Here is a 24,042-nt window from a genome sequence, read left to right as displayed (position 1 = left end):
ATCGTCACCGAGTCAAATCATCGCGTAGTACAGCGCGTCGTAATTGCAGCCTCCGCGATCAACTTCAGAAACATTTTCAGAGCTAATTGCGGAGGCCACGCTCCGCTGTGCTGAGTACGGTGAACGCCACCTGGCGTTGGTAGTGCTTCTTGATGCCAGCGTCCCTTCGAATGCTGGCTGTTTTCTTTCGCGTTGTTTTGCGGCTTTACATCGTCGTCTTATTGCACTAAGTGACGACCATATCTCTCCACGCCCAATCATTCGCCCGAGCAGAAGGCTACCCTTGTCCTCGAATCGGCGTTATTAATATGCAAAGAGAAGAGAGCCTACGCGCAGCATGCGACCGCATAGACCTATTGCATCGCTATTGAATACTGCGATCTTTTAACGGAACCAAAATTCGGCGATGAAGCAGATGGGGAAAGCACCGAACGCAGCAGCGCCTCGAGACCAATATATATTCGAACGCGCGCCGCAAAGAAGGAAAAATAAATACAAGACGAGGGAAGCGCTCGACAAAGAAGTAAATTTAATGCACGCGCCGCGAGCAATTTCATTGCGCCGCTGCTTGCTGCGCGAGCAGGAAGGCGCGTTAGTGTCATAATGCAGTACTTCTCTTTTCTGCTCGTAGGCGGCGGCACCGCCCCGAGCAAGAGCGCGGGTACACGGAGGAGTGTTAGATATATAAGGCGCGTCTGTGCAGCTCTCCGCAAATGCGTTTGTGGCGCAATGGGTTAAACGCTCGGCCATCTATCGTCGCGGACCGAGAGGTCGTGGGTTCGATTCCCAGATTTGCATGTTTGTGGAACTTTTTCTTCTGGTTTCTTTCTTTGTATTATGTTCGTGTACATTGTAAGCTGACGTATTTCCGTGACGGAAATACGTCAGTGAAGTCTTGGTGGACCCCGGCATAAAACACTTTCGTGTTAAAAAAGAAAAACAGCTATACGAAGTAACGTTAGTCGTTTTATCAGCTGCAATCATACGCTTACTAACTAAATCAACAAGCACGTTTTCAAGCTCGCACAGGCAAACACGAACACATCTCACTCGATGACCGCAAACACTTGCTGTTAGAACGCTGGCGTTGTGACAAGCAGCAACAGCGGCGAACTAGCCGCGCGAGACCACAGCGGATATAAGCCCGCGCGCGGTCTCGCTTAGTCTCCGCAGCTGGAGTAAAAGAAGAGATGCGCACTAACCTGCTTCCTTCACCACCTCTCCTACCGCGCGCACATCTCCCCGCAACCCCCCCCCCCCCCCTTCTTTGTGTGCGTGAGAATACGGTGCTTAACCTCCCCGCCACCCTTCCTTGCGAGCGCGAGAAGACATTGCCACATCAAGCCACCATCCCTCTTGGCTCACCGTCGCAACCTTTCGCTCGCACCTACAGCAGACGGCGTGCGGCCGCGATGTTAACGCATTTGGACTTTATACGGACCAGCCGCGGTGGCTGAGCGGCTAAGGTGCTGCGCTGCTCAGCACGAGCTTGCGGGATCAAATTCCGGCCGCGGCGGCCGCATTTCGATGGGGGTCTAAATGCAAAAACGCCCATGTTTCGTGCATTGGGGGCATGTGAAAGATTCCCTGGTGGCCAAAATTAATCCGGAGCCGCCCCCTCCCCTTCGGCGTGCCTCAATGAAATCGTGGTTTTGGCACGTAACACCCCAGAATTCAATTTAACTTCATACGGAACATCACAGTAATGTCGACGGCGAGTCTCCACATAACAGCTATCGCAATAAAACCTCTACAGAATGAACAACTCGGAAGTCACTACTGCATGAAGTAGACACGCCGGAATGCGCGTTGCAACCAATTTTTGCGAAAACCAATGTACTTCAATTTTTTTCTAACAACATTAAAATAAGATTTTTTTGTGCGTGCACCATAAAAAAAATACTTGGACTCTTAAGCTTCGCCTTTAAGAGTAGAACGCGATAGCATTCAAAGATCCCCTACTGCTTCTCACGCTTCCCGGCAAGTACAGCTTATGTAACCGTAACGTTTACCTGGAAACGCTGGCGGCGAACGCTATGCACGAAGCTTGGAGAGCTTTCTGTTTTTTTTTTTTCCCGCACTGGTGCACGCTGCCGCGGAGGCGAGCGCATCTGGCTGGTGTTGAAAACACTCCGACTAAGACAAAGCTCAAACGGCAGCAATAAAAAGGGGTTTGCGTTTGAGTTTCCGTGTAACGGAATTATGTTTTCTCGTATATTCAAAGTACAATCTGACGCTATAATGTCTGAAGGTTGTTTGTAAATCGCACTTTACGAATTTTTTGGCATATTTTACTTTTAGAAATTCAATTAGTTCAGTAACGCCTCTGCGCCAAGCGAGGGCCTCCGTCGGGTCGGGATGCGTGGTTGAGGTAGATTTTTCTCATACGGACGCCAGCGACCCCAGACACCGGAATTTCTGGGACACGGGGCCCTTAACCTACGTCTTTAAAATTTTGCACCCTTGTCCTCTGTGCTAAGCAACCGTGGTTTAGCTTCCGAGAGGGCCAGATATACATAAGTACACGAGAATGGTTCACTTCGACAAAACGGTATAGCAGGTATTTATATCTTGCAGAAATAAATTATCCCATCGCCCCACTCCATCGGAGATGTTGGTCATACAGTCTTAATTGTAAATCTCCGTCAAGCACACTATCTCCTTTTGTATCGACAAGCCTTCACAAACGGCCTTCCTGCCCCGCTTTCTTCCGTACCGGAGCCCTAAGTATCCCCGCCTTTTCTTTTTCTCTTCCTTTTTTGCTGAGTAGGACTACTTACAGTGTCGATTTCTCGCGTTCTACATTAGGATTATTTACCGAAGTCACGTGCCAAAATTGATGACTTAGCAGGCAGTGCCTTTGAAATGGATTCATTTGTGGATGTCATCCTTGATTCTCCGATAGGAAGGAGGGCTCACTATAGTGAAGAAGAGTGTGCGAAATTTCATGACAAATTTCAGCTGCAGCTCCTCACCGGTTAGGGCATTGAAGACCCACAAGGGCGGTGCATATATCGGCCTCTGACGATCGTCTCTGCACAGTATCAAACCGCTGCACTGCCCGAAAACGGTTGACATTTCAAACGAAAGGCCGCGGGCCCTTTCTCTCCAGGCAGACTCGCCCCCAGCCATAGAGTCAACGTCACGCGCATAAATGCTTCTACGTGAGACGCACTGCCAACCTGCAATGTCAACGATTATGGCAGGCGGCTTCAGTAAATTACCCATTGCAGTACGCGAAATATCGCCACAAAGTACGACGCACAGCAGAAAGAGAAAGGGAAAATATTCAGAGCCCTTCTACTACTGTGAAGATAGAAGCCAGCAAAGCTGTGACTATGGTGGGACTGCTGTAGTGAATGTTGCTATAGTGAATATATATATATATATATATATATATATATATATATATATATATATATATTATTGATTATGTTTAGCGTCTTCGGCATGTTCGTCAAAGAGGAAGGACAGCGGTACAGCGTACTAGAATGTAACAGCGTCCTCTTGTTTTCGCCCGGCGCCACTGCCCAAGTAGTGCGTTTGCTACGCCAAGTCCGCCCTATCGTCATAGACTAGCGTTTGAGCTACACTGTTCGTAGCCGCGGCACACTGCATGGCAGCGTCAGGATCCTGTGAGATCTCTCCCGCTCCTGCTCTTGGCGGCTCATAGCCCACTTATCCAACGCAGGTATGAGCCACACGTGATTTCTTTCTTACATTCCTTCTTTCTTTCTTTACCTCGTTCTTTATTTCTTTCCTTCCGGCCTTCCTTTCTTATTTCTTGTCCCTGGCTCATATACCCGCATATTCATTGCGGGTATGCGCCACACGTGGCTTTACTATCATTAATCGTGACATATCTGACGAGCATGTGATGTGATTGATGGCATGACCTATCAGTCATGTTAGTCATCCGTTTTGACACCTGTGCTATGTCACAACTGGCGGGAAACCGCTACGCACATGGATCCAAACCACCCCACACATGGAGCCTAAATGCTGCTGATGATAGTCTTTTTTTTCTACACGCGGACACGATCCTGGGGGAACTAGCCCTTACAAGCTTCGCTGTAGAAAATAAATCACGCGCACTTAGGGCTCCGGTATGGAAGAAAGCGGGGTAGGGGTGCCGCTTACGTATGGGGGTCGATGGAAAGGGATAGTGGGTGTGTGTTGGTAGAGAAGCTAGCTTCTTTGCAGCATGACGACGCCACATTTCAATTCCACTTGCCTCCTCTAATCGTAAGCCAATGTGAGAAATAGACCGTTGACCATTAGATCGGTAATATGCAGGTTAGCAATGCAGGCGATTAAATTAAACTGCAAGCATGGGCAGAACAAAATGGCATATAGGCAGAACTTCAAAATTGCTTCAGAATCGGTAGGCGTCTGGATGATAGCGTTTTCGTTCTCACTCAGTGGATAGAAATATCCAGAGAAGAAAGGAGAGCATTGCATGTGGCTTTTTTAGACAATACCGGAGCGCATGACAACGCAGACCGCAGAATTTTGTGGGATATTCTGGAAGGAGCAGGCATCGGCAACCTGTATACAGATATTGCGGGAGATTTACCGGGAAAATATCGTTTGGTTTGAATGGGAAGGGATGAGGAGCGAGGATAAAGTTGATATCAACAAGGGGCTGAGACAGGGGAACCCTTTATCCCCGCTGCTGTTTATGATGTAAATAAGGATGGATAGGACGAATGGATAAGGATGGATAGGGCGCTAGAAGGAATCAATATCGGGTTTAACCTCTCATACAAACAAGCCGGCACAATAGTTAAGTAGCAGCTTCCAGGTTTATTTTATGCGGACGACATTGTGTTGCATGCTAACGAGCAAATTGATCTGCAACGTCTGGCTGATATCTGTGGAGAAGAATCTGAGAATCTAGAATTAAAATTTAGCATTAAAAATCAGGCTTTATGGTATTCAATGAAAACAGTGAACGGACAGTGCTAATACAGGGCCAGGAAATGCCTCGGGTAAAACAATACAAATACCCTGCTCTGTGGATAAACGAAGACGATAGCTATCTGGAGACACAGGAAAAAGCAATAATAGCAAAATGGAAGAGAAATGCGGTCATAATGAAACGCGGAGCGCTATGGAGATACAATAGGTACCAGTGCCCCAGGGTATTATGGTTCCAGGATTTAGATTTGGAAATGCGGTTGTTCGCTTGAATCGGGGGTACAATCAGGATTCGATGGCAACCAAAGGTCAGTGGGACGCCTCGCATTGGGCGCTCAGGGGAAGACTACAAATGAAGCTGGGCAGGGCCATATGGGCTGGACAAATTTTGAAGTGAGGGAAGCTCATAGTAAATGCACGAAATATAGAAGAAAGTAAATGGGCTCGGAGAGTGTTCAGATACTTGTACTGGAAGAACATAGACTCACAGTGGAGGAAAAGAACTAGGAAGCTTACCAGCAAGTATGCCACCGATATGGTCAGCAACACGGCAACAAAGAACGTTAAACGCAAAGTGAGAGAGGCTGAGGCAATCTCATGGGTGGCGGCAATGGAAAAGACACCTACTATGGGTAACTACATCAGGCAAAAACTAAATCAGGAAAGAAACAATTTGCGATAAGTCAAAGGGACACTCCTCACTATTCGAAGCGAGATCAGGATGCCTTAGAAGGCGTAGTTATAAAGCGAGGTACACGAAGGACGGAGACGCATGTGCTTGCTGCGGTAAACCTAGGGAAACAGAATATGTTTGATCTTCTCATCCTCCTGCTGCAGGGATCCAACACATACTCAATATAGCTGGGAAAAGTCTGGCCTGGCTGCTGTACTCGTTGGCGTAGAAGCTGTACCTCTGATTTTTTCCTTCGTATATTGGGGTTTCCGCAGAACTGATTTTCAATATTCCGTTGCCCTGCGCTTCGAGTTATCGAATAATGTTACTTCACTCTGCGATCTGGTAGCTTCCTGGTGAGATGGTAGTGCGAACGCCACGGAAAGGAGTTGTTCCCGGGTTCGATCCACTGACCATGACGAGCTAAGTTGGGAAGATTTTCTGGGATAAAGCCGTATGGGCTTTCTGTGTAGCTCCGGCTACCGTCGGATGGGTGTCAAATTCGGCCTATCATTTCTTCCTCCGCATTTAAAAAAATTTTATTCCTGCTTCTCCGTGTGTTATCGAATTTGCCTGTAGACTCATATATAAAGTAAATGAAAAGTGACAGTTAGCTAAGCGCACCTGTATCTTTCCACAGTCTGGTCAGCGATATCCTCCAGGTGAAAAATAGAGAGCAGCGTGTTGAGGTACTCTTCGGTGAGCGCGATGCCGCGCAGTCGGGTGTACAACACCAGGGTCTCCACGCCGGTCAGCAATTCCAAAAGACCATCGCGCTGCGGACAGTAGCCCAGGTAGCGACGGAACTGCGAGATGCGACACAAAGCAGTGATACTACGTCTAGACGCCGCTTGAATAAGCATTCATGAAGCAAAGTATGAGCATACGTTTCGTCAGAACGTATGTGCACCGAAACAACATTGTCACGTGTTGAAAAAAGGGACAATCACCGCTTTGATGACGGCTGTGCGGCATAGATAATTGAGTTTTAGTTTCTAGCGTAGGTTGTTGTATAAACAGATACGTTCACATTACAAACGTCTGTCTTGCGTGCACAATGCGCAGGTATGTTGGAAGAAACGTAAGCGCAAAGAGGCTAGCTGCTTTTCTCCGCCTGCAGTTGTATGGGGCATAAATATAGCGCAACAGTTGCAACAGACGCGAGCGTATTTGTTGGGGAGCGCGCTACAGTTTTACGTCAGCAACATATACAGCTGGTAGGATGCGACGAATCAGCGGAGCATGCTTCGTTTTCTCTTTTTTTTTTTTGCATCTACGCTGTCAATGTGTCTAGAAGCGCTTAAAATGTTATAGCATGCCTGTTTTTACGGTTTCCTGAAAACAAAAAGAAAGAAGGTCAATCAGGAATTTTGTATTTCGAGGAAATGTATGGAACGTAGGGCGAGAATGTGCAGGCAAATGTTTAGGTGTATGTGTTATCAGAGGTTACACGAAAATTGGCAAAGCCTCGTTCTCGGCCCCTTTAAAGGCATTATATTGTCACGAATGGTTGTTATTTGTGACACGCTGACGATTCGGTGGTCGATGCTTGTACTACGGCGATGACGACGACGGTGTGGCTATCTGGTGTGCACACGCTAGCCCGACCATCGGTACCGAAAGTGATCTCTATAGCACGTGCGGCCACCTGGCCCCACTCGGCCGTCAATACCTTATCGGCACCGACGCCACGCCCAACAACGTAATATTATATTCAGGGGTTTTTACGTGTTAAAACCACAATCTCATTATGAGGCACGCCGTAGTGGGGGACGCCGGATTAATTTCGACCACCTGGGATTCTTTAACGCGCACCGAATCCACGGTACACGGGCGTTCTTGCATTTTGCCCCCATCGAAATGCGGTCGCCGCGGCCAGAATTTGATCCCGCGACCTCGTGCTTAGCAGCGTTGCGCCAAAGCCACTAAGTCACCACGGCGGGTAAATACAAGGTGTTCTACGGACAAGAAGTTACGAAATGGTAATAGTTCGTTATATCGAAAATTAAAGTTCGCTATATCGACGTTTTTTAGCAGTATTTGGCGAAAGTGTTTAGGCAATGTTAAATGTGTGTGGCTTAATCGCGGCCTTTGCCATAAATTACCTATTCATGTCCTCCAGAGCGTTATGAGTGTTTTCCGTGTGGTGCAGAATTCAGCCCGTTGTCCTGGGAGAACTATGAACGAAACCAAAATGAAATTTAGCGTAATAAATTGTGTGTGGGAGGGGGGTGACCAATGTTCTAGCGATGTAAAATGTGTGTCGATAAATTATTACCTTTGTACAAGCAAATTAACAAGTGATTCAAAGAGCTTTATGCGGGCAAGGTTTCAAACGGGCCAGTCGTTTATGGGTAACCTTTTAAACAATGCTATTTCTTGCAGGTAACTTCAATTATTATTGTATCTGCTCGAAATAAACATCTTCGCTAGAAATTCAATTCCGATTCTGGACGGTCACACAAGTACGCGGTCTTCTTTTTCTTTTTCGTTTTTAGTCCGCAATAGTCAAACATTTCGCACACAACTTCCCTATTTTTTTATTTTTTTTTAAATGAGGCACACGTGCACAACTATTCGCGTTGAACTATATCGAGGGGCACAGCTCTTCGAGTATGTCCGCTTACCTGGGAAACCTCGCGCACGACTGAGAATCCGTTGACGAAGGCGTCGCCATCGTGCGGAAGTATCTCTCCCGTCAGTATCTTGAACGTGGTCGTTTTACCAGCGCCGTTGACACCAAGGAGGCCGAAACACTCAGCGGGTCTCACGGTGAAGCTCAGGTCCTGCGCACGTGGAAGCAAATATTGGCGCAGGTTGGGAAAGATTGGCAAAGCGAAGAGTAACGTTGTGAACTTTCACTGGCATGCACTGTAAGACATTGCTTCCCGTTCACCCGCTCCGTCACCACGCTGCACGTGCAATCTTGACTGGTACCTTGACTAAGAATTTCAAGTATGTAATTTCCACGAGTTTACGGTGACACATTGTGACAATGTATTCATCAAATGAACATCATACCGTTGCCGGATACGAACCAGTCAACTGACGTTATCCTTATCGGAAAACTATAGATCAGCCGTTGTCCAAACCAATCGGTCACGCGCTCGCAAGAGCGGTTCCTGGCATGAACAAATTTGTACACTACAGACGCCTACTTGGCCTCAGTAATGTGCACGCTTGGGAAAATGCAATTACGCACTGATAATGCATACCTTAGGGCCGAACTGTTGGAATGAATGGAGAGCGGAAGCCCTCAACTATTTATGGAAGCCGTGCAATCCGCGATCTATCACCGAAAATCGTTGTTTTGTGGAAAATTGGGCTAATTTGCATCGGCTTCCATATTTGAAACTCTGAAATGCTTTCAAAGCAAACTTCGGCTCTAAAGTACAGCAGCGGTGCGGACACGTCTGGCTGGTCATACGCAGGGCAGTTCCAGCTCATGGCTTGTGTGGCTATACAGTACGACATGCAGCGAAAGACCGAGCGCTTCGGCTACTGTTTCTATCTCCTAGCAGCTAATGTCGTTACTTTGTTCATGTGCAGAATTTCCGACCACGGTACAACGTCAGTTCAAACGCCCCTGCTGACGATACAATATCGGGGCTTCGGCCTGTAAGAACAGGTTAGCCGGCCGGCAACGTTACCTTCGCAAAAATGTCAGATTATTCGGGAGAGTTCCGTAAGGAACGCGAATCGGAGCACTTCCTATTCATCAAATGTAGCGAAATATGGGCTGCTCCATTTCATTTTACTTAATTCTAGAGCCAAAGATCATAAACCAGCTTGTCTTTCATGGTAGCTAAAGCACGATAGACGCGGGTAAAAGGAATAGAATAAGGGGCGACAATAAGGCGCTGACTAACAACTGACGTTTATAGGAAGAAAACGACCAATATATAACATGTATCACATGACCAACACCTAGCCACCCGGCATACGCAGATACACTATAAAAAATTCAGAGCGCTTCCACTAATGTTAAGATGGAAGGAAGCCAGTGAAGCTGTGACTGTTGTGGGTATGCTAGCGAATATTGCCCCCACGATGAGAATGGGCGTATCGTCGTTGGGCATCACCCAACCGGTTGAGAAACTCGTGTAGAAACCTGGTCATGGACCCCTCAACTCGGGGTCCGGGGCTCTTCGACTGGGCTTCGGAAGCCCTCAGGCTAGAATTCACAAGCTAGTTCGCGGTGGCAGTTGCGCGAATGAGTTAAGACACGTCGTCAGTTGCTCATGAATGGCTCATACCCCCTTACGCAATGGCTCATACTCACGTAAACGCGGCCTCCCATTACGACGACAGAAGAGAAGTGAAAATTCTACGCTGGAATGATTAGCGGCAACGCAACCAGCTGTGGAAGCAGACGACGACGACGAACGCGGGAGCAGTGGCACGAGCGCAAACCTAGGGGCGCCAAGGAGCCAGCTGCGGAAGAAGACGACGGCGCTCGAGCCAATGCTCATAATGATAGTTTTTTTCTACACGCGGACACGATCCTGGGGGAACTAGCCCTTAATAGCTTCGCTGTAAAAAGCCTTCATACCACAGAAGGCGTACGTTTCTATGGTGATACACACGTCATACGGTGATACACATGTCACGTAGAAACATGCGCCTTCTGTGCTTTGATGATTGTTTTATTGCGATAGCAATCATATGGACACTCCAAAGTACATTTCTGCCGTCGGCGTCGCCGTCGTCGTCACCGTGAGGTTCCGTATGACGTCAACGGCGATGAAATCGTCGCCGCGCTCCGGACGCTGTATAAGCGAGTGAAAGGGCGCGAGGGACGCGCGCTTTCACTGGGAGCGAACGCACGTCGGAGAGCAAACGCGCGTTCTGCGCCGTGCTCCCTGAAGGGCTGCAGAATTAAGCGTCTCTTTCGTCCTTCTCATATATAGAGAGCAAACGCAACTTTTTCCGTCGCGCGAAAGGCTGTGGGGGACGGGAGGGAGGGAGGCAGGGGAGGCGACGTTTAGCTGCGGCACCAAATACATATTTATATAATAACGCCGCGCGCGTTCGGTGCGAACGCGGACACAACTCCGACGGCGTCGACAACAGTTCTGCGCGTTGCTGGTACTGCTGCATGTCCAAGTCATAGCCTCCTATATAAAATATAGGAGGCGATGTCCAAGTTTATACAGCTGATAAAACTACTATCCTTACTCCGTATAGCTCTGTACTAATTTGCTATCGCAATTGGTGCTTCGCGTTTAGGGTGAAACTGCGACACATTTTTTTTTCTTTTTAAACCATAGCTTTAAAGATCCCGTTACGCAGAAAGCACGGCGTAGCCAGCGTTTTCGCGCGTTGACTGTGACCGAAAATTGTCTACCAATCACAGCGCGGCGCGCAGCGCATTTCTAGCAATCACAGAGCGGCGCACGCCGCGTGCGCCGCTCGGTTCCTTGCAGCACCACCAGATACGCGGCAGCGGCGGCGCCGGCCGTGTGGGGGAAAGAAAAATAAATGACCGCATATCCACGGGGTGAATGATGATGAGTGGGCGAAGCTCCGGAGGGAATCATCGGTAAACCGTGCATCTTCCGTGTAATTCGCCCAGTCTCGCCGCACTAAATCGAACGATTGACTTCTACCAATGACACGCGCCATATGTGACGCCATTCCTATTTTATAACAGCGCCCTTCATTATAATTGCACCATCTCCCGCTTAAGGGGACGCTAGCACAAGCGCGTTAGAAACTTGCAGTACTCTCTAGTAAGGGGGAGAGGCCACAGCGTCTTACGCAGCCGTTTACACATGCCGGAACGTGCACCGCGTTTGCCGACGCCATCACATGACTGCTGAGAGAGTATAACCCCCGTATTCATAAACGCTCCTCGACTTGAATTTGACTTGCCACCGCCTTCAACGCGTTTCGAACGCGCTGCCCAAGGCGCTGGCAAGTCAAGTTCAAGTCGAGGAGCGTTTATGAATACGGGGGTAAGGCGGAGAGGCCACAGCGTCTTACACCAGCGTCTTACACCAGCTTCTTACACGGGCCGTAACGCGCTAGCACAAACGCGTTAGAAACGCGCAGTCTTTCGTTAATGTTGGGTATTTATTGTCATCGTGGTGCGTGTGTCCATGTGCGCGTCGTGACGTAGTGCAATAAAGAAAAAAAAAAAAGCTTCGTGGCGTAGTGGTTAGCGCCGCGCGTTCGGAAGCGAGGGGTCCCTAGTTCGATTCCGCGCTACGGAGACAACTTTCGGATTTTTTTTTATTGCGATAGCAATTATATGGACACTCAAAAGCCGATTTCTGCCGTCGGCAGTCGTCGTCGCCGTCGCCGTGAGGTTCCATATGACGTCATTTGGAGAAGAAATCGTCGCCGCGCGCCGAACGCTGTATGTGCGAGTGAAAGGGCGCGAGGGGCGCGTCTTTCACGGAGAGTGAACGCACGGCGGAGAACAAACGCGCGTTCTGCGCCGTGCTCGCTTAAGGGCTGCAGAAGTAGGCGTCTCTGTTCTCCTTCACAATCACCATGTATGTAGAGCAAACGCGCCTTCTTCCGACGAGCGAGAGGCCGTGGGGGAGGGGGAGGGAAGGGAGGCGACGTTTAGCTGCGGCACGCAGTGCCTATTTATATCAGAGGCTCCGGCAACAGTCACCAACGCCGCACGCATTTTGAGCGAACGCGGGCAAAACGCCGATGGCGTCGACAACAGTTCTTCGTGTTGCCGATGCTGCTGCATGTCCAAGTTTATACAGCTGATAAAGTTAATATCATTACTCCGTATAGCTCTCTACAAGTTTGCTATCGCAATTGTCGCAGTTTCACCTGAAAGGCGAAGCATCAACTTTTTTTCATAAAGTAGACGTGGCTACCTACTACTACTACATACTACAGAGGAGGGACAGACCCACACCCTAAGGAGCTTCGCCCCTAAAACAACCCCCAGAAAGCTCGCATTCGTGCATAGCGTTCGCCGCAAGCGTTACCCGGTAAAGATTACGGCTGCATAGACTGCAGTTGTCGGTAAGCGTGAGAGGCACTCAGGGACCCTTTAATGCTATCGCCTTTTAAAGACGATAGTCTTTCTTGGGGAACTTAAACGCTGAAAATTTGGTCTGTCTGTCTGTCTTTCTGTTTGTCTGTCTGTCAACCGATTCAGCCACCCGGCCAAAGTTGCACCACTTGCTTACCGCCCACACTACTTCGTGGGCGGCGAACTGGTACGGCTGTTCATACTTGTGAACGTTATCGATCAAAAAGTAAATATTACGCATATCTGAGGCGCAACATCACTAGGTAAGTGTTAGGAGGTGTGTTCCTTTAATAGAAAATACATAGATACGTAACTCTAAAGACCCTAGTTTCTTAAGCTGCGCTGAAAATGCCATGCTATGCGCGCCGACAAACGACGTCTGCCACGAAGGGAGGGAACCCTCTGCACAAGCTCGTGTTTCCCCGACTGCGCGCCGACGAGCGCCCTCTGCCATGGAGGAAGGAAACCCTCTGAACAAGCTCATGTTTCCCGATGTATTGCCAGATGGCGTCCATGTCTCACGCAGCGCCTCCTCAATTTTATCAATGCCAGCCAGATGTGGCCGATTCCGCCTCCTCAATTTTATCAATGCCAGCCAGATGCGTCCGACCTAATCTTTGACAACTCTATGGATCCTAGTGTTGATGCTCGCCATATAGGTGACATCTGCGCAGTTTACATGCGCCTAGAGTGCACGCCACTGCTAGTGGTAGCTGTGTATGTGTCGCCCGGCCACACTCACAAGGCCATCAAGGCGTTACTCCGAGCGCACCTTTGGGCCCATTCGAAGCTGCCTGCTCAGAAACAACATTTCGAGCGCACCCACCGCACGCTTGCGGACATGCCAATGATAATCACTGGCGATTTCAACGTCAACTTGCGTAATGGCCAAAACCAATGGCTACCAAACTTCATGCGTGACCTCTTCGGCATGAGCTTGGCAAGCGAAAGCGAAGTGCCTACAACCCGGTTTGGAACGGCTCTCGACCACGTCTTCCAACGCGGGCTAAAGAACGTGGAATTACTGAAGTACGCCTCCTACTTCAGCGTACACAGACCTCTGCTCTGCTTGGTTGCCAATGCGTCGGACGACGAGGGATGTCATGGTGACACTCAGTGTGCCAGTGGTACCAGTGCCACTGTGGAACGTGATCGTGCCTCACACCCTGGCGTCACCGGAGACGGGAAGGCGTCTACTTCGGCGCACCAGTAGTACATGCGCACAGCCATTGACCCTTCCACGCAATAAAATACATTCATGTCTCACAAATGGTTCTTCTTTGAAAACTATCAAGCTATACAGTATACCACACGCGACCGAAACATTGCTGACATATCGTGGAGGTACGAACACATGGCATGCCAGCAGTGATAATGCGGTAAAATGAAATCTGTTCAAACTAACCTCCATTGTATTTATCATGCCAGGACGGAAATGGTACGAGAACAGCATCACGGGTGGCCGCGGATCAGACCAGCACTCATGTAGTACGGCCGGCAGAAGACTATCGTCTTTCGACGACATTTGCAGCGAAGCACGCAGATACGCGGCCATTTTTTTTTACTCTTGAAGGCGAAGCTTAAGCGTCTCGTAAGTTTTTTTGATAGTGTATCTGCGTATGCCGGAGTCGGGGGTGGGGAGAGAATCAGGTGTGGTTCATGTGGTACGTGTTATATATTGGTTGTTTTCTTCCAACAAACTTTAGTTGATACTCAGCGCTGAACTCCCCTTCTATTCCTTTCGTATGCGTCTGTCGCGCTGTAGCTACCATGAAGCATCACCAACTTGCCCAATTTTCCATCTTATTGCAGCTTGTTTTGCGGGTCTATTACACTACATGCCTGTCGGTTATTGGGAGTGAGGACCACTAGTGGAAAGAATGGCGCTGTTATCTGTGTGACGTAGCATACGGAATCACGTGGACACAGCTGCCACGCTGGCCGCGTCGCAGCGTCAAAAGTAGAGGAGCAGCATTGAGAACGACTGATTTTGCCAACGTCGTGTGAGGCCTAGCCGCGCTGTGGTTCGCAGCGTAGCAATATGGTAAATAACGAAACATTAAAGGGCTCGGAGAAATATTTGTTCATTGCGAATGGTTGTTCCATGTCACCGTAGTAAGACGAATTTCTTGCATAAAGAAAGAATTTTCGAACAGCTCTCGCAAGCGGTCGCTTAACGGTAACTGCTAATCCCCTGTCGAAGGCTCATATACCTGTACAGCATATACAGCGCTTAAAGCACACAGCACGCTGTAAATGCGTACGTTACGCATACACTGCGCACACACACACACACACACACACACACACACACACACACACACACACACATATATATATATATATATATATATATATATATGCGCGCAGGAAACGGCACAATAGAAGACAAGTGCGCTGTGTCCGGTCCGCTACCTGTCCTGCTTGCGTCTTTAATTTTGTGGCGTGAAGTTTTGCCCAAGATTTCAAGTTCAGACGCTTTTGCATATGCCGGGGGTTATTTTTTGTATATAACGCTTTCTGTAATGCTTCTGTGAAAGCACAATACAGCATGTTCAGTGGGATCATTTGAAGATGCTGAGATTAGTTACACGAGAAATCGCAATGTACAGGTAGCGAAAAAAAAATAGGCAATAATCTTTTGAATTATTCACTTTGTCTTACGTGTTGGAATGGTGAAATCGCAGAGCAGTGTGCTCATGTCTCTTCCAAAATGTCGTACGAAATATTTGTTCTTGTTAACATGTTCTTAAAAGGGCTACCTCTAATAATCCGGAATAATACTGCAACGCCGATGCCTATCTTATAACATAATTTTGTGATGGATATCTTTAAATTGATGCTATAAACTCAGGATTTCTGCTGACCAGATATAACTTCTATACTTGTTGGTTTCAGTTCCTCAGTTATAAGAAGTCAGCATTTTAAAAAGCTAGTAAGTAAATATTTGTATTAGCTAAGCGGGTATTCCAATTTCTCTTGAAAGTAATCTCTCTCTTTTCATGTGTTTCCTTTGAACTGCCCGAATGGCATATCTTTCACAAGCGATTCTGAGAAAAAATAAAGTGCTGGCTCTCCCGTAATCGACAATAGATGTAAGCATGAAATGGCCACCTGCAAAGCAGATTGGTTGGAGATGATACTAGCCACGATCTTAAAATGGGTGTTCGCAACGGCACACCCCACCACACCACACCGCACCACACCAGAGCACGCCATAATGTGCACTGGTCCATATGGACGCTGCCCAGCTAGAAGACAAAACCGGCTGAAGGCGGCACGACAGGCCGCGAAAGAGGCTAGGGAGACAGAGCGCACTGCCCAACTAGAGGAAACGCCTGAAGGAGCTGCGTGGCGCCTTCTTTCCAGGCGACGCAACTGGATTGTAGACGCAACACCCGCGCTGCGGAACCGTGGCATCCACGATTTGCGCAGGTCGGCTAACCAGCCGGTGCGCGAAAATCTCGGAGGCCATGGCGAAACTAACGGACCGCTGGCGTTCAGAGAACGCAGGCAACCCTGTTTCAGCGCCAAAAGATGACAATCAAGGTTAAGGCGCACTGTACCTGCCTTCTGGACGTCACTATTGAAAATTACAAATAAATATTCAGCGTACTAGAAGTTACAACTGGAGTGATATTGTGAACAAACATTTGGAAGAACACGGTAGTAATATTTTTAGATGCGAAACAGCTTATGGTCGGGGCTATGTCACTCCCTCCCTCCATCCACCCACCGTGCGGCGTCCACACCCACACTGCGCATACGCATCCCCCTGCCCTTCCTCTCATTGTCTCATCTCTTCTCCTCTTGGCATTCCTCCTCTCCTCTCCGACGCTCCTCTCCGCTCCGGATTGCGCAACGAATGGCAACACCTGCGGCTCCGCGCGCGATAATGCGAAGCAGCTTAGGTTAGAGGCACGACGGTAGGCGCTGCATACTCCGCTGTTGCCGACGCCGTCGGCATTTTATCCGCATTCACACCGAACGCGCGTGGCGTTGGTTACTGCTGCCGGTGCCGCTGGGGGCGGCTCAGAGGTTTTCGACGAGATCAGCCATTACTCGTCGAGCAGCGTCGGAAATCTTACCTACACAACGCCGCGATGAGTGGCACGGACAGCGCCAGCGTCAACGCCAATGTCAGCGCCGTGGTCGACCCCATGGCTGCTTCGCATACTACTCAGGGTTCCCCTACGGGAAGATGGTGTAATTTTTTGTAACTTGTTTCGGCCGTAACTAGCCTATGTAATGTGGTCCTCTACAAAGGGTTGGGGGCCAGAGACCACATTTTCTTAACTTTGGCTGGTTGCCCGGATGATCTCGTTTTGTTCTCGTAACGATGCCGCGGATAACGGCTCTGGACTTTGGCTCAAGGTCACTTGAAGGTCGCCGACAACGGGGGCTTCTTAAAAGCATTTCGTGCTTTAAAATCAACCCCTTCCCCAACAAAAAAGAAAAACAAGGCTGGTACCGACCTCGGCTAACCAGAGACATCGCGCACAGATGTACATACATGCACATGCGCAGCAGTTCACTGCCAATCAGTGCGACAGCTGCATTGAGTTGTTACTGGCTTCTGCTCTTCAGACTTCATATAAAACGAATATATTCGCATGTCACATCACATATCCTCTCGGCGATTGCTCGTTTTGCCGAAAACGCTTGTTCGAAGGCCGTGCATTGCATTTTATAAGGATAGAGCATTCCTTAGGTACTCCTTGCTTTCGTATTTGCCCAGCACCACTAAATTGGCGATGAACAGATTTCGTCGTTTTAAAGGCACATAAATGTCTAGGAGGGCGCCCGCGCGGTGTTTGGATTGAAAGCCGGCAGCCAAACTATGAAGAGCGCACCGCGTCATCCTTCATACTACCTCAATGAGGCGCTGTCGGTAGATGGCGCCATCGTATGTCCTCCCGCCCGATACACAAAGCCGGAATTAACAATGCACTGTAGCGTAATTCGACTCAAGATTGCCATGAGGGGGGGGGGGGGGGCAGTCGTCGGAATTCTCAAAGTTCTGTCGCGAACAGGTACATGGAGCTAATCTCGCAACGTACCCTCCACCACCAGTATACGAAACCACAAGCTTACTGTAGCCAAGGCACTGTCTCAAATCGTCTGTCGCGTTGTGTTAAGCATGGACGCCCCTCCCCCACCCCCCCTTCCCGAGGTCATATATTGCGTGTGGATTCGTAATTGTTTGACAGGTTCTGACGCCGTTGGACTGCACCTCCCGGCATACTACTACTCTTCTTTCTTTCTTTTTCGATTCCGCAATGTTACCAGTGCTCGTTTCCTATTCAGACAACATCTCTCAAGTGTTGGTTTACTGTGTATAATTGCCAAAATTCCACTTAATTGATAGTTAGATAGCGGTAAGGAACGGCGTTCGAGTGCCTATTTATGCATGCAGCCGCTGCGGTCACTCGTTTTTTTATACGAAAATATGTGACCATAAGGTAAAGAGATCAAACGTGCGAGTGTTTCGACATACAGCCACCTTAATAAACAGGAGCTATATAGCATCAGCTTAACTACTGCTTTGCATTTCAGCTTGACGAATGTGTTAGCGGTGAATAAAACTTGCCTGCAGCACCATGTTGGTGTTGACATAGCCATACGCCTTCTGTAAGCGGCAGACAATCATTGCTGGGTTGACACCCTGCGGCGGCGGCAGGCGCTGGTAGAGCAGGCCAGTGACCAGCTTGTCCTCTTTCAACACATCTGTGTCGTCACGAGCCTGCGAGGAAGTTTGTCATCTTCAGTGTTTATGTTTTCTCTTGGACGTATACTCCTTTAATTACATTCAAAATCCGCGAAAACGCGCGATACGAACACGCCCACGTAGTGATCCTCATCGAGCTAAGAAAAACTTAAGCTTCGTAACACTTGTAAAACAGCCTGCTTCTTGGCCAATCTTCCGTACTGAGCATGAGCCTCGCTGTGGACGGTGTCAACTGCGCGAAACTGAGCCTTGAGCTCATTAAAAAGAGAAGCGCGCATGCTGAAAGCTATTTGAAGCACTGTCAATGAGTACGTGCAAATGAGCACACGTTTACCGCTCCCACTACATTTTATATAATCCTGCGTTAACTTGAACCTAAACTTCAGGTAAACTCCAAACAAAGGCGATGGCTTGAATGTTAAGGACGAACTTGAAAAAAAAGTTCACCCCCCTTCTCCGATGTCCCGCATAGCTTCCGAGTTCCGACGTCTCGTGCACGCTTCTGCGCCAATTACCACACGAAATAAACTTGCAGTTACCTTCCTGCCGCCTGCGTTTGCGGCGAGACCTTGAGACCCAGACTGGACTTCCAGATTACGCCGTTGTTCAGGCGCTGGTTCACTCAAACGTTCGTCGATGCGATTGAGCCAGAAGCTGTCAATGCATATGAGCAAGACAAAAAGCACCGGACCTTCGATAACCAGGGTTGCTATCTCGTAGAAGACAGAATACGGGTGCATGTCCAGTGGATCGATTGCGTACTGCGCCGGTTCGGGGTCGTCCATATCTGCGCAGAGGTCGGAAGGCAGCGCTGACAATCTGCAATATAAGGTGCCTGCCGAGAGAGTGTGCTTTCGGATGTATCGTGAAAATGTGCATAATGTTAAAAAATAATAGTTTAATTGTTGTGCATCCGCATTCCGCAATTGTTGTGGATTGCATTTGCATCTAGAGTGCAAATGCAATGTATTGAACGGCAGCAGTGGTTCGAGAAATATCATCCGAACCGCAGTTCCGTTTCATTTATATTTACGCACAGGTCAAATAACAGTGTTGACAGGGAGTCTGATGGGGCATCAGCCTCCGCTCCCCACCCCCCGAAATTTTTTCGTGCTGGCATGCACCGCCGACCAAAACAACCACCGGCGCCGGGAATCATTCTGTATTTTGTCTACAATGTCTTTTTCACGCTCGAAAAGACATTTCGGCACGAACATTGTGAACTCGGGCTGGGTTTCGTGGCAACACCCTTGCACCTGGAGTCACATAACGCAGGGAGCCCCCTCTGAGCACAAACTTTCAAAGGGCTTTTCGATAGCGATCGGGCGCGTTGCGGCATCTCGCAGTGGCCGCGAAATCTACGGAGCGCATGGATTTTAATTCCGAGACTTTATGGGTTATGGGCACGCGACTAGTGCACTGACATTTCCAAAGGCGTGCTTTAGATTTTAAATTCTGGAACTTTATGGGTTTAATGTTCTTATATACTTGGGCCAACATGCGCGCACTGGAGCCCTCGTGTCCAAGCCGTTGCAGACATGTAAGCACGTGCTCGCAATCTTCGACACACACGAAAATACTAAATACCACCGTGACTGTCAGCAGGCAGCTGATAATTTTCTCCTACCATTTTCAGGAAGCGCACCCAGTGTGATCGATCAGCTGGACCACGGCAGGCAAAGTAAACTAAGGAAAACAGAAGAAAGTTAACGGCCTATTATTGAGGCAGTTCTTTTCCGCGGGCGACAAGGTCTGGCTCTCCGTGGCCGTAGGGACAGTGGTCCTATAGACTTAAGCAAAGCCCCCGCTGAACATACTGGTATTTTCAGAGCGCTTCTTCGAATGCGAGCTGATTGTGGAGATACATATTTGATGAACCATTTGGAAAGTTGCCCCAGTAATGCCTCGTATTTAAGCCAAGATGTACAATACCAAATTATAGAAATTTGTGGCGAAATTATCAAAGAAAGCCTAAATTCCAAAGTAAACGCTGCAGGCTGCTTCTGTATACTTGCTTACGAAACGACGGATATTGCTGGGAACGAACAGCTGGCTGTTTGGGCAAGGTACCTAAACAAGGATGCCAACGACATCGAAGGAGTGTTTTTAGGTTTTAGCACCGGAATAGAGGCATATCTCATTGCGACTGCAGGTTCTATGTAAATGTTTACAAACCTTTTGCAGATTCTAGTCACCCTTCCAGTGACCACTGCCAGCGCTGAGAGAACATTTTTTAACATGAGATTACTAAAAAACTACTAGCGCTCTACAATGTCTGAGGAACGCATGGTTAGGCTGGCGTTTCTATACGCCCACAGAGACGTCGGCATCAACGTGTCCGAAGTCATTGACCGCTTCGCTAAACTTCCCCGCCGAATGAAGTTTGTCCTTTAGATAGCGAAGCAGAAAAAATCAATGCAAGTAAAAAGCTCTGTTGCATCAGGTCCATAAACTTGTAATTATAAAAACGTATGACTGTTCATTAGCTTTTAAAACCGCAGCAATTTTGGCTGTTTATTCTAATAGTTAGCATCATAATCAAAATTATCACGCGAATACGAAAATTACGAGGACATCAATAACCAATTTTGACCAACCTTGCTCATTGAAAGCCCGGCCCCACATGGCGTTTCCCAACAAACACTCTCGGATATTGGGTAGTTCAACTTGCCGCATCATCTGTGGCTTTCGTTTGGCCTTTTCTTTCCTTTCTCGCTACCTGCTTTTACTTCTTTTTTTAACCTAAACAATAACCTTCTTTAATTTTGGATGCAAAATAGTTGTTGCCGCTCTGCAGGCAGTTAAATTACACATTTTCGTACTGATTTCAGCATTATCCCACTATTATTCTACCCATATGGTGCGGTCGCGACCGCCGCATGGCCCAAGTACGTATCACGATTTCTGCGATCATAGTTTTGTTCGTGCCTGGATCGTCTGTCTTTTGTGCGTGAAGTTTAGTATCTGTGACTGCGCAACAAGTTTAGTTGTATATACAAGCAGTGAACTGTTTCCAGTGGCACTTTATTGCACTTTATCAAGTTGTATCTTCGCATTTGTATATTCCATTCTATCTTCGAATTTATAATGTATATTTTGCGGAACTCCAGCTTTTTATATGTACTCACTGTTGCGACTATAATCTCGGTGTAATTATAATACACGGCCGGTAACAGCTGCTCCTGCGCAATCTATTGCAACAAATGACAGCGTCATTGAGGTTGAGGCTTTGCATATGTACAAAAATGTAAAGGTTCTTGAATGACAAACATTCATCAAAATATTTGTCCTCAACTTGTTCTTTCCATGGCCTTTGCGTTTTTCATATCAGCTGCACGCACTGATTTGCTGGTTTCGAACTGATATAGTTCTAAAGTTCATGTGATATTTTCTTATTAAATAGTCAAAAATGCGCGGAAGAATTGATATCAGTTATAGCTGCTACTATTTTTCGGACATGCGAATATATTCTTTTATGAAAAAATACATATTTTACTTGACAGTGCGTAGCGTTCAATAATTCGATTGCAGTATCTAATATACAATGACATTGTCAATGTAGTTATTAACATGTATGTGATCCCTCGACAAATTCTATATGGAGGAGGCCGCGCTGCAACGTGAGCTCCCCCCCCCCCCCCCCCCCCCCCCCGAACAAAATTTCTGGCGACGCCACAGAGTGTTGAGAATCCGCTATAAAACTGTAAGCAGTATGCTCTTCGGCCAAGAACATTGCTATAAGCTAATTTCTGGATGCGGTGCTAACTAACGACGCAGGCAAAGGGAAAAAAAAAAAACAAATGGGAGGAGAGCCTTACGTGCACAGCACTGTTGCAACGAGAGCTTCGTCTCGGCGGTCTTGGCGAAGCAGGCGGCTTCGAGCACTTGTCCGCCGATGCGGCAGATGAAGTTCTCGCTGGCAAGCTGCAACAGCTTAGTCATGCCCCGTGAATACGAAAAGGAAGGGAGCAATCGCAGAACGTGTAGCGCTAGTTCTATCACCGCAATCAGCGGGAAGCTGTCCAGGGTCAACGCGTAGTGCTCCATGAACACCGATACCATGCAGCCCAGCAAAGCTGCAAAAAATGACGTTACACTGAATGGCCGCAGCACAAGAAACTGCAGAAGAGCACGACAATCTATAAAGCGGTAAAGAAGGAACGCGCAAGGCAGTTGCGTTGCAGTCAATTTCACAATACGGCATCAATATGCAGCGCTTTGATGCCATAGCAGTTTTGAATGACAGAGCAAAGCGCTAATTCAATCAACGGATGGAACACACCGGCGCCGCTGAGCCACGCCATTTTAGGTCCGTTATCTATTCACCTGAACCTGCTGAACTAATCAGATGGTGATACGGTGACGTAGTGGAGCTGCACTCGACTGTTTATTGTAACAGTGTAAATGGTGTCCTCCGCACTTCGCCATTCGTTTCACGGACCATGATGGGCACGCTTCGCGCAAAACCAGTTCACTGCCGGTTACGCTTGAAACATAATCTGCATTTGCTGGAGAGGAAATGCAAGTATCGTATAAAAGGTTCCGGGATCGTTCTGCTCGAGCACTGAATTGCGATTGAACTGCAGTAAACTAACTCACAAAGTTATCGGCTTGTCGATTTAACCACCAAAAGCTCGCGAAATCTCCCTGATAATTCGTAAGTTCATAGCGCTAGACGAAACGTTGCGTTCTCTGACGGAAAAGTTATGAGACACGCATATCTTTGAATAGTAAACGCATGGAAACGCACCAATATTCCCAGTGAGCTTTTGTCTTTTGTGCTTCAATATTTCGGTGTGATAGGAGCGAAAGTAAAACTCACAAATGATGAATGTCAAGATTGCCATCGTTGAGAAGCCAAAGCCAGGGCGAGAAAACAGGAAGGAGAATAGGTAGATGAACGGCAGAGCAGCAAAGCCGTGTAGGATGTTCAAATAGAAGATCCAGTCTGCAAAACAGAAGCATATGTCTTGTAAATAAGACTGAAAAAACTGCCCGACCATTCGCGCACGATACGCGAACAAGGTGTAATGCATGGCGAGAGCCAAGAGGAGGCAAAGTCCATTTGCATAACCAGCATGCTAAATCTGGGTGTATAAATGAATCTCTATATACCGTATCCCAACGGCACTGCCTGGAAGGTGGCTGTATGATTCAATCGTGAAATTCGGTTGCAGAATAACAGGGCGCGGAATCTTGTTGTACGTAAATTAAGGGATAGCGTTGCGCAATAAGACGTCGCAACTGTACGACGAAAACGTTGAGCTTCAGTGATTATGTTTAAAGCGAAACTAAACAGAAACAATTTGAGCTGTACATTGTTAAGTGACTTCAAAGAGAAACAAATTAGGCTGTATTCGTGAATTACCTTTCCACATACAAAAAATAATATTTCGTTGCAAGGGCGAAGCACCGAAATTGATAGCAATATGCGCTGGAAGCTCATCGGGCAGTGTGCAACAATAGCACAGGCGGGACATGCAGGCGTGACGGAGCACGTGAGAGAAGCTTTAGAATAGCGTGCCCAAGCCACGCCCAAATGTTGGGGGACGATAAATTTGCAGGCCTTTCCTATACTCTTGTGCTTGCTCGGCGTTCTTTTGCACGCCCTTTGGCTTGCTTCACTCATCTCTTGGGTACTCTAATTTATATGGTTTTTAATTATGGGACGCAAGCGGCTCTGGTAGCCGTGAAATAGCGACCGCGGTATCGCGCACT

General features: G+C 48.0%; 1 protein-coding gene across 1 annotated transcript in view; it reads right to left on the bottom strand.

The window, feature by feature from the left end:
• LOC119440331 (retinal-specific phospholipid-transporting ATPase ABCA4-like) overlaps positions 1–24,042 on the bottom strand; it is a 139,998-nt gene that overhangs the window by 20,796 nt on the left and 95,160 nt on the right. Inside the window, exons 19-24 of the mRNA XM_049662870.1 lie at positions 23,147–23,272; positions 22,143–22,400; positions 18,864–19,111; positions 18,187–18,339; positions 8,221–8,379; positions 6,218–6,399 (exon numbers count right to left, since the gene is read on the bottom strand). Coding sequence (XP_049518827.1) covers positions 6,218–6,399; positions 8,221–8,379; positions 18,187–18,339; positions 18,864–19,111; positions 22,143–22,400; positions 23,147–23,272 — 1,126 coding nt within the window. The remainder of the gene's footprint in view (positions 1–6,217; positions 6,400–8,220; positions 8,380–18,186; positions 18,340–18,863; positions 19,112–22,142; positions 22,401–23,146; positions 23,273–24,042) is intronic.

Source organism: Dermacentor silvarum, chromosome 2 (genome assembly GCF_013339745.2).
Source record: "Dermacentor silvarum isolate Dsil-2018 chromosome 2, BIME_Dsil_1.4, whole genome shotgun sequence".
Lineage (NCBI taxonomy): Eukaryota > Metazoa > Arthropoda > Arachnida > Ixodida > Ixodidae > Dermacentor > Dermacentor silvarum.
Note: the sequence above shows the minus strand (reverse complement) of the source record. Positions and strands in the feature narration are given on the sequence as shown.